We start from the raw sequence: 10,983 nt of genomic DNA, 5'->3' as shown, positions 1-10,983 counted from the left end.
TCTGGAAATAAGAGGAATCTACCCTGGGCAACCCACTGCTCCTCACGGCAGCCCCAAGAAGGGGAGATGCTGCATAACGTGAACACAGCACCACATCCTCCCACGGGATTTTTGGTGAGTCAAAGTTTTCTGTAAGGAATTCCTTATATGTAAAAAGCTGTGCCAATTTAATGACATTAAATTTTTCTTCCCAAGAAAATACATGGAAAAAAAAAAAGAAAAAAAAGAATGTATTTCCATCCATTCAAACCATCCTAAATTTCAGTTACAATTTAAGTTATAAAGTCCTCAATTCATGTGATAATTTGAACTAATATATATATATATATATATATTCTTTGGAGATGATTTGCATAAGCCACAGCAACTTTTGATACAAAATAGGCCAAAATCAAAGGAAACTTGGAGTCAGGATAGCTGAGGCTAGAAGGGAGCTTAGGAGGTCTCTGGTCCAACCTCCTGCTGATTAAAAGGGATTAATTGTGAATAGGGTACAAAACCCTGGGAAGAAGAGAGCCCATCTTATCCTTTTGGCTAACTTTTCTTAATGTTTTCCAGTTGTTGTTGTATTTATCAACTAGTAATTTTGTGTGCTTCAAATCCTAAGCAAATGCTAGGTAGAATATATTTTTTTGCTGAGCCTCTCCCCCACCAGAAGCTGTGAACCTGGGTGGGGAGCAGTGCTCTGAAGTGAGCTTTGCTGTGTCCTGACCTGGCGAGGAGCTGGGTCACCGCACAGGAGTGTTCTGGCACTCTCCTGTTCCTTCCTAAGGGTTTTGCCCAGACAGAAAACCACTCCCTTGTAGCAGGCCTGGTGTCTGCAGCAAGTGGTCACCCACATAAGAGTGAAAAAGTGCTGGAGACTGCACATTATTTCTTGCCAATTTATTCCCATCGACTTCAATAAATTGTTTTATCAAGGCACTGGTTTCTGAAGACACGGATGTAGTCCTACCACTAGAGCATCACACAAGACCACGGGAGAATGCCTTTCTCATTAAAATCTTTTATTCATAAGCAAATAATAAAAATGGAGGCAAATATTTGATGACACGATCGAGTTTTAAAGTATCTCAGAAAAAAGCAATGCGAGCTAATTAGTTATGACAGTGTCATATGCTCATAGCGGAACAGGTCTGATCTTGAAAGTAATTGGAACCTTCTAAGGCCTTGTCTAAAATACAAAACATACATCAAATGAGGAAATCAGCCTCAATTAATTTATTATTGCTTAATAAGGCACCAAGAGCGAGGGCTGACCTCCCCAACTTCGGATGGCTAAATGAACGTTGTGCCCGTCACTGTGACAATAAAAAGCGTTAGAAGAACTCTTGACAATTTTAGGTTAAAACTGGGATAAAATAATTGAGCTTACAAATTCTCCTTTCCCTCTGCTGATTATAAAAAAGCATAGGACAATCTCTGCATCATGCCTCCCATCCCATGCTTCACATCCAGAGGTGTGCTCTTGGCCCACCACGTGCATCAAGCGACGTAATTTATCTCAGGTCTTGTTCATTGCAACCTGTGCAGAACTAAGTGGTGCTAGTGTGCACATACAGACATTGCTGCTGTTCAGCACCAGAACTAATTAAGCTGCGGTAACCTGTTTGTGTATCTGCATCTTCTGTAATGAACAAGATTTGAAATGCCCCCGAGCTGAGCATTAGCAAAGCAAAAGCTTAACACTTTGGGATCTGTGCTGTGACTGAAGGTATGTGACCAGCTGGCACAAAATTCAGAAATGCTTAACTGGAGTAATGTAGGGTGCAATGCACTGTTTTGAGTTATTATCTGCATAACAATGCTGCCCTAAGGTTCCAGCTAAAATCAAAATCCAGCTATATTACATGGTACACATATTTGTAAGACAACTTTGTCCACTGTGGACTGAAGCATGCCACTGCAGCAACAGAAGACACCACTACCTCCAGGTGCACACTCCAGCCTTACACAAACTTTCTGCCTCCTGTAGGAAGGACAGCAGTAAAGCTAAAGCACTACACCTAAGCCACTGCATCTTTCCTTCTCTAGGGGAGCAAGATATCAGATACCTGGGTTCTACAGCTGAATCCTAAAGAAACAGTCATTGTTTCTGATAATGTACAAAATAGACAAGGAAACAAAGAGGTGAACTGGCTTCCCAAGATCACTCAGAAGGTTATGGAGTAGCCTGGAAGAGTCCAGACCAATCCACTATACCACGTCATCTCCCAAAACAACTTTTAATCACATTACTTTATTTCTCATAGGCAAATTTTAGAATAGATCATCTGTCTACACAGCAATGCCTACTGACAGCATCAACTACCTGACTGAAGTTTGGGCAAAGCCATGGGGTATCAAGTGCATGGTCTGAAGAATTGAGTACAGGTCTCTGGTAAATCTTCAGAACTAGAAGAAGGGGGTGAGGGAGGGATCTATGTACTCACATTTAGATCATCACACTAGTACAGAAGTGCCAAAGGGAGGGAAAGGATGAATAATTCTTTCCCTTACACTGTGGAACAGTTACAGAGCTAAGCTGAAGTGACCCTTACTGCTGCTGAGGTCTCAGCTCACTGGCCAGCAAATCTACTCTTTGCTTAACACAACCTCCCCCTACCTACAGTCAGTGCTTTACAAATTAACCTCACTGCCACGTTGATTGGCGGGTGAGGGCTTGTTTTCTCCAGTGACAAACAGCTGATGTTTGCCAATTTCAGATCCCTGCATAAGCAAATATTGTTCAAGCGCTGAATTTCTAAGCAAGCTGAAAAAATGCATTAAAACATGATTGTGTTCCAGCATTGCACAATATTCATACTGCTACAGCTACTTAATGCTTGCACATTCAATGCATATATATAATTTGATAAAGTTTTAACTGAACTTTTAATAACTGTTTCCAGTTACTCATGAATTATGTTGTGACAAAATTGGACCAAAAGTTTCATTGGTCTCTACACAAGTGCATATCACTGCTTGCACATTCAGTCTCCTCTTCTGTGTGACCAAAATTTTCCACTTTTTATGAAGAACTGTTCTTCATTTGGTCTCTCCTGTTAGACGAGGTGCACCTCAGTTAGATGACATTTGTTTTTTCAGCTTGGCAAGACCAGTAAGACATTCATCTCTCCATTCTCTCCTGGCATTGAGGTGTTTCGGAACAACTGGAATTTTTTCAGACATTGCCTGAAACAGAAAATTTAAGAGATGATTAAATCTCATTTTCCTGAGTAGTAAACAGGATTGTTTTCTTGCTTTCGCTGCATCAGACAAAGTAACCTTCAACACACACTGTAATATAGTCTATCACAAGCAATAGGCCACTAATTCTTCACATGGCTGACTGGAAATTAGCTAAAATGTATGAGAGAAGTGCTCCCACTTGGAGAAGGTTGGCTTGAATGTCGCAATGAACGTGTCTACAGATACATCAGTGCATCAGTTTCTTTTCTCAGTTTACCCCACACAGCCACTGTCTCGCCTACTTGACAATAATCTTTTATTAAGTAGGAAGGAGGCCGCCTGGCCTTTTATGTGGCTAAACATATACTCTAAACCAAATTTGTGTGTGTGTATTTAAAGCTGCAGTCTCTCTTCTGGCTCCTAATAAATGTAATGGGAGATAACATGTTTTTTGAAAACATTTGTTTTAGGAATGACAGTTACAGTCGAAATGACAGGGAAAGAGATGTAACAAACCCAGAATTTTATTTTTGTTTTTTTAATGGAAAATGGGGGAAAGAACACAGAGCACTAATTGAGGGTCCAAAGATAGAAGCCTGAACGAATCAGAAGGCAGAAATATTATTTGCAAGTAAATGGAGGGGAAAAAAAAGTGCTTTGCTTCTGAGTGCATAAACAAAGCTGCCTAGATGTATCTGTTAAATATATCACTGAAATTAGAAGAACAGACAGAAAACTCAAGCAAGCTAGCACAATGGAAACATTTTCATTTACGGAAAAAAGGCTGTGTTTGAGAGTGGAGGTACAGATTACAAGGCCATCTTTGCCAAAGCAGCACCTGAGGTCTTAGGTTTAAAAGGCAATTGTTGAGAAACTGGATAAAACCTGGTTCTGCTACTAATAATTGGCAAGTTGCAGTCACTCCAGAAAAAAAAAAATCAGGGGGAGGGATAGATGAGTAAGATAAGAGATGTTTAATGTTTTACACTTAAGAGAGGATTCTTGCAAGCTCATCTTTGGCATTGAAGACTGTAGATAATAGACACAGAAACAAATGCTGAACTGGAATCTGGCTTTCCATAAAGAAAACCAACCTGTTTCATTCTAATTAAAAGCTTCTAATTGTGAATAACTCCACAGTTGTCACAGATTGTTATTACAAGCAGACTATACTGTTTAAGCATAGAAGAATCTTCCTTTTAAACCTAGCTGATGTTGAAATTGCATTAACATAAAGAGGAACAAAAAAGCTATTTTCCAGACAGATTGCCTGCATATGTGGAATTAATCTGTGACAGTTAAACACGAACAGTTTATTACATACACACGTTCTTCAGCAAAGCATTAAAAAAGGCAATGATGAAAAGGTAGAATTAGGAAATGGCAATACTTCAGAGTTAACTGCTAGGGACACATATAATATCCTATATGGTGAATATAAACAAATTGTTGGCTTTGAAACGTAATAGACAAACTGGGTCCTGCTACAGCATAGCACTTAAAATACACATCTTTCCTGTAAGCATGCTTAACATAAACACACCTTTGTATGCATTACAGACTGAAGATCTAGTTTGTAAATACACTAAGTCAATAGAACAGCTGGAGGAGAAAAGCTATAGGACTTATACAGGAAGATTGAGTAAGAGGAGGACACAGGGAGAAAAGTCATTGTGTAGGAAAGGAAATTTGGAGCTGTGCATGTAACAGTAGAGGACAGAACAGACACAATAAGAAATAGCATGGGGGATTTAATGTAAATAACCCACGGTTGTTTGCAGTTGACTCCTCTGGCTAGTCATGTTACTCACCTGCTAGATCATATTCCCTTGATGTACTTCAAAGTGCTTTGGAAAAGGGACTTATATAATCATATACATTCTGTACCGATCTTTTCGCTCAAGGTACACATTCACACAAGAAATAGAGTACAGATGCCTCTAACAGTAAATTGAAATTATACATACATTAAAACAAAAGCTAACATTCTTTGTTCTGAAAGTCATTGCATCTATTGACTCTCTATATATTTACCTGACTGATTTTCTGCTCAGTTTCGCCTGAAAATTCTGGAACTGGTCCAAAGGTGTTCAAAACAAGTTTCATACCTTCACAGTATCTTTCACAATAATTTGAAATACCTAAAAATAAGAGTGAAAAAGTACACTTGAACAGAAATTCCTACTTTAACTTCAATAACATTACCTGTGCTTAAGCTTTGTCTTAAATCAGAGTTCAAAAATGGTGTGCTATTATGCCTAAGACACCTCGTTATCACAAGGAAAAATGTGTTCTATCCACTGCACTTTCATTAAAGTTCAAGAAAAAAACATTTAGGACATGCCTTCATTGCAAAACCCATTAATGTTCCATACCAGCAGGCAACGCTATGCGAGGGATGCAGTAGGCAACCATGGGTATACTTGTGCTTTGTTACTTGAGACAAGAAAACCTCCCCAAACAGTGTTCACAGGGAGAACGTTCTCACCTCTTCTCTCCTCCTGTTTGGTATGTGTCTTACCAGGTGAAGCATCCTTGTTTTTGATTTTATTTATTGATCTTGAATATATCAAGAGCAGCAAAGCTCTGGGGAAAAGAGTCAAAGGCATAGAGACCCAGGTGGTCTTCACTGAAGGAGAAAGGCTTGAGGAGAAACAGATGGATACTTGCAGATCAACACCTTGTTGTGCAACTAGGGGTGACAACAGGGATTTGGCTTTTATGACCACAGAGCCCCCTCTGAGGGTTGATCCCTGCTAGGGGAAAATGGGATTCACCCAATAAAACGAGGGAAATGCATCTTTGCCATAAAGCTCGCAGATCTGGTGAGGAAAGCTTTATATTAGAACAATGGAAAAGCAACATTACAACCTGTAGTCAGATGACAAAGGGGTGTACTGGGGTGAAAAGAAAGGAATGGACAGTAAGACAAACCTCACAAAAAATAAAACAAGGCAGGAGGAGTCCACCTGTAGTGCACATGCAGCCTGGGAAACAAGCAGGATGAGAGCTCCACGTGTGGTCACACAACGACAGGACTGTTCGAGTAACTGAGGTGTGGTGGGATTGCTCACATCACTGGAGCGTTGCAGTGGACAACACAAATTCTTCAGGAAAGACAGGCAGAGAAGACAAGGAGGGGGTGTTGCTATCTCTGTAAAGAAGCAGCTCAGATGCGTGGAGCTCTTTGATGGGATGGGCGACAGGCTTGATGAAAGCTTGTGGGTCAGCACCAGCAGAGAGGCCAGTAAAGGGGATCTCACAGTGGGAATGTGTTACAGGCCATCCACACAATCAGGGTAAGTAGGTGGATGAATTAAAAAGCTGGAAGGCGACATGTCAGAACGCAAGCAGGCAAGCTTATTTCTGGAGAGTGTCAGGGACATCCTCATGATAAAGGTTGGGTCTGGATGGGCCAACCAGAGGTGATGCAAAGCTGGCTCTGCTGTTCAGTAACAAGGAAGTTCTGGTTGGGGTATGAGCAGCCTTGGCTTGGGGTATGAGCTGCCAATGGCAGCCTTGACTGTAGCAACCATGAAATATTGAAGCTGAAGATCCTGAAAGGAGTAAAGAAGAGTATTAGTAGAGTACAGACCCTGATCTTTGGGGCAGCAGACTTGAGCTGATTCAGAAAACTGGTGAGATCCCACTGAGATGCTGCTCTGAGGGGCGAGGCAGCTCAGGAAAGCTGGCTGCTCTTTAAGGACAGCATCCTCCAAGGGCAAGACCTTGATTCTCAGGAAGACAAGTAGATAAGGAGAAAAAAACGCTGTCCATGCACGTCAAATGCAATGTTGACAGAAAAGCCAAAGCTCAACTCCAGTTGAGACTTGCAGAGATGTCAAGGACAACGCGAAGGGCTTCTACTGTTATATTAGTAATAAAAGGTTGAACAAGGGAAGTCTGGGCCTGTTGCTGAATTAGTGACTTAGTGACTGGAGAAACAGGTAATGCTGAGTAACTCATTGCTTTCTTTGCTTCAGCAAGGTCTCCCATGCCTCTGTGCTTAAGAGGCAGGGTTCAAGGGAGAAAAGAGCAACCAGCAGTAGATGAGGATCTAGTCAGGGATTACTTGCAAGAACTCAGCCCTACCTGAGTCCATCAGACCACAGAGACTGCACTCAAGGATATGAGAGAAATGGCCAATGTCCTTGCAAGGCCGCATGTTTTTAAAATCATGACAATTAATACACTGATCAAATCATTTGAGATCCCCAAATGACAGCAAATATTGCAAATATTGCCCTCATCCTCAGAAAAGGTCAGAAGAACAATCCAGGGTACTACAGGCCAATTGATCTCACTTCTGTCCCCGAGAAAATCAAGGAGCAAGTCCTTGACTGGAAACAAATTCTTGGGCACAGGAATAACAGGAAAGTGATTTTTAACAGTCAGCATGTACTTGCCAATGGTAAATCATATCGGACCAGCCTCATTGACTTCTGTTATAAAATCACTGGATTTATGGGTAATGGGAAAGTAGTGGGTATCATTTACTTCAACTTCAGAAGGGCATTTGACACTGATCCCATAATATTCTTATATCAAACTTAGGACATTAGGGTCTAGATGTTTGGGTAATTAGATGTATAAAGATGCAGTGAATGCTCAGGCTCAGAAGGTAGCAGTTAATGGGTTATACTCTACTCAGAGGCCAATAAAAGTGGAGTACCACAGGAATCTATCCCGAGAACTGTACTGCATGACAGCAATTAAGTCTTTGAATGATACTAAGCTGGTTAGGGAGCTCCTTAGGGAGAGAGGGGGAGGACCAGCCAATACACTGGAGGGCAAGTATCCAGAACAACTTAGGCTGGAAGAATGGGTCGACAGAGACCTTAAAAAATAATTAACAAGGACAAATGGAAGGCCCTACACCTCAGAAGAAAGAAAGAAATCATGGAATGGTTGAGGTTGGAAGGCACATCTAGATCTCATCTGGTTCAACACTCCCGCTCAAGCAGGAACACCTAGAGCAGCTTGCCCAGCACCATATCCAGGTGGCTTTTGAAGATCTCCAAAAAGATAGACTCTGCCTTTCTGGGCAACCTGTTGCATTGTTCAGTCAACTCAACTTGCAACAACACAGACTCATGCACCCCAAGAACTCCCAGTCCCTGTAGGCAACAAGCTGAACGTAGCACCTCTGAGTATAACCCACTTTACTCTTTGATAGCCGTTGCATGGAACAGCTGCATTTTCCAGCAGTGGAAACAAATACCCTCAGACGCTACTGAAAGGGTCAGGATCTACAAGGTCAGTCAAAAGGCTCCTGACATCAAATGTGCAAAATACAGATTCAGCACCATTAGCAAGAGGCTTGGGGAAAAGAGAAGAATGACTTTTCCAATTAAAATTGACAATGACACACCAGTCTTAAAGAAGAGAGCATTAAAAGGACCAGCTGTAACAGCGTGAATTTTCTTCATCCTAGCACAGAAAAATGGCCATTGGGAAAGCTACATTCAATGGATAGATAAGAAAGGGAGCAGGGAAGCTGGAAGTCTAAACCCATTAGAATCTGTACCCAAAGGCTGAAGTCCTGCTGATAAATAAAGCCTCTGACTGATGACTTCTGACCAGCACCCTAGAAAACACGTAGTGAGAGAACCGTAGAACCAGCTAGCTGGTAATGATGGGTAAAACAGCAGTCAAGTAGACCTTGGCCAAAGGTAGGGCTTCCAGTAGCAATCCCAAAATAATTAGTGCTGAGGCATTAGAGAGCAGCTATAATGATAAACGTACCAAAAAGAGAACTCAGTCATTCAGCCAGACACACATATCTAGTGGACTTCTTAGTGCTGCTAACTACCACATAATCAAGAAGGGACAAGACAGCCTTTCCCAGTGAACATCAATCTAGAAGTCATAAGCTGCACCACAACAGTAAACAAGCAATGCTGTTCTGCCAGTAAGCAAGTCAACACAAATAAGAATGCGATTATCCCAATGAATAATGTAAATCTGAGACGGGAAGTTCTGAATATCCACTAAAAGTTTGTGACAAATTGCCTTTCCTGAGAACCTTAGAACTGAAGAACTTTCACCCTTCATTCTCATTTTAAGTAACTAATTATCCATGCAAAGAGAAAGAGAAAGCTCCAGAAAACAAAGGCAGGTGGGGACAGTCACCAACTCTTTCACAAAGGCTCAGGAAATTGTACAGACTGAGAAGCATGAGTCTGAACTCATCGTGGTCTTATCCAACCACAAAATGTGAGAAACTTAAGTGGGGTGGCCTGACTACCGCACCAAAGAATCCTAGGTCAGGTCATTAAGTAGTCTCTTTCCTGAACAGCTTACAAACAGTTCCCTGGAATGCAATACTGTGTGGTATCAATACCACAGAAGTCACACCTGTCTAACCCTAAATAGCTGAGGTTAAAGGTGGATGAAGGAACGGAAACCTCAGACTACTGGCAACCATGAATCATAAACAACAATACTTATACAGCACAGCACGCCTCTTAGCCTGAAATCGCTGAAGTACGTGCATTCCAAAAGGCTTCTGAGGTCGGTAAGAGTATGGAGAATGTTGTTGTTCCTGGACCTGAGACGGAAGAACTTTCAAAAGACAGATGCTTCCATTAAGAAATTAGCACTCTGAAGTTAGGATGATCATCACAAACAACCACAGGGAGAGAATGGGAGAACATATCCATTGCAAGAGAGCAACCTGGGAAGATTTGAGTGTATTGAACCCTCTTCAAAAATGGATTAGAAACATGCTCCAGTGTCGGAAGGAAGGAAACTCTGGGAAAAAGGACAACCTTGTAGTAGCTTGAAGTGGTGCCAAGCTTGAATGTGGTGCCAAGAGCATACCGATCAGCATTTAGTCAACCTGCCTCCTTCTGTTATCTACCCATGGAGCACACCTGCTCCTCGAACCCTCTCTGGCATGTTCTGGTCTTCTCCAACACACAAAAAAAAAAGCAGGACAGCTGCTCATACAAATTGAACAAAATACGAAGTTTTCATATAACTAGAGAACTGATATACCGTATCAGTTGTATGGAAACTTTTTGTGTGTGTCAGTCAAGAAAACTGAACAAAGCCAGAACCATTCAAATTGCCTAGTGGCCTCCAAAACATCATTAACAGGAAGTGTGATTCAGGAAGAGAAGCATTATTGTGGGATGTTGGACAAGCTGTGACATAATTTTCTCTCTTCATTGAGGGCATAAGCAGAGACCATCCTCCTCCACAAAATCTCTGCAAAGGACCACTGATTATTGGAACACTGACCATACCCTGTTATTAGCATAATTAGCATAAAGGGCCTGTCTGCTACCTCTTAACAGCTAGGTTCACAGACTCTGGCACCTAAAGCCAACCTAGATCAACCTGCAGCAGATATTCTGAATGATACTCATGCACCAACCACAAGATGACAATGCTTACATTTCACCTTACTCATGTGACCTGCTTCTTGTAACAGTGAAGAGTCTGAGCAAAATGTTTGCCCCCACACTCTGCAACATCATAGAAAGTTCCCAGATAACAGAAGTAGAAATGGCTGATGCCATGCTTGCTAACGCACAGCTGCTAGCAGCAGCTGTTGCCAGCTGGACAATCACAAAAGCGGGAATGGCTATTCAGCCAAACATGGCAATTCAAGCAATTAGTAATCGAATGAACGGTAAACAAAGCAGTGTCAGTTACCAGTTATTCTGGTGCTTAAACAGCTGACACGGGTCTATGACACCTAGATGAGTGCTGAATAGTTTGGGATTGGTAATTTTCCAGAACCCAAGGTGAACCTCTCAACCACCTGGTCAGCCTGTGTAATAATACCACAGATCTGAGTAGTTC

General features: G+C 41.6%; 1 protein-coding gene across 1 annotated transcript in view; it reads right to left on the bottom strand.

Annotated features, from left to right (window-relative positions):
* Positions 1 to 986: 986 nt before the first annotated feature.
* CRYL1 (crystallin lambda 1) overlaps positions 987 to 10,983 on the bottom strand; it is a 59,484-nt gene continuing 49,487 nt past the window's right edge. Inside the window, exons 7-8 of the mRNA XM_040544034.1 lie at positions 5,206 to 5,312; positions 987 to 3,174 (exon numbers count right to left, since the gene is read on the bottom strand). Coding sequence (XP_040399968.1) covers positions 3,061 to 3,174; positions 5,206 to 5,312 — 221 coding nt within the window. The 3' untranslated portion in view covers positions 987 to 3,060. The remainder of the gene's footprint in view (positions 3,175 to 5,205; positions 5,313 to 10,983) is intronic.

The sequence above is a fragment of the Cygnus olor genome, chromosome 1 (genome assembly GCF_009769625.2).
Source record: "Cygnus olor isolate bCygOlo1 chromosome 1, bCygOlo1.pri.v2, whole genome shotgun sequence".
Taxonomy (NCBI): domain Eukaryota; kingdom Metazoa; phylum Chordata; class Aves; order Anseriformes; family Anatidae; genus Cygnus; species Cygnus olor.
This window is presented reverse-complemented; position numbering and strand designations above follow the sequence as displayed.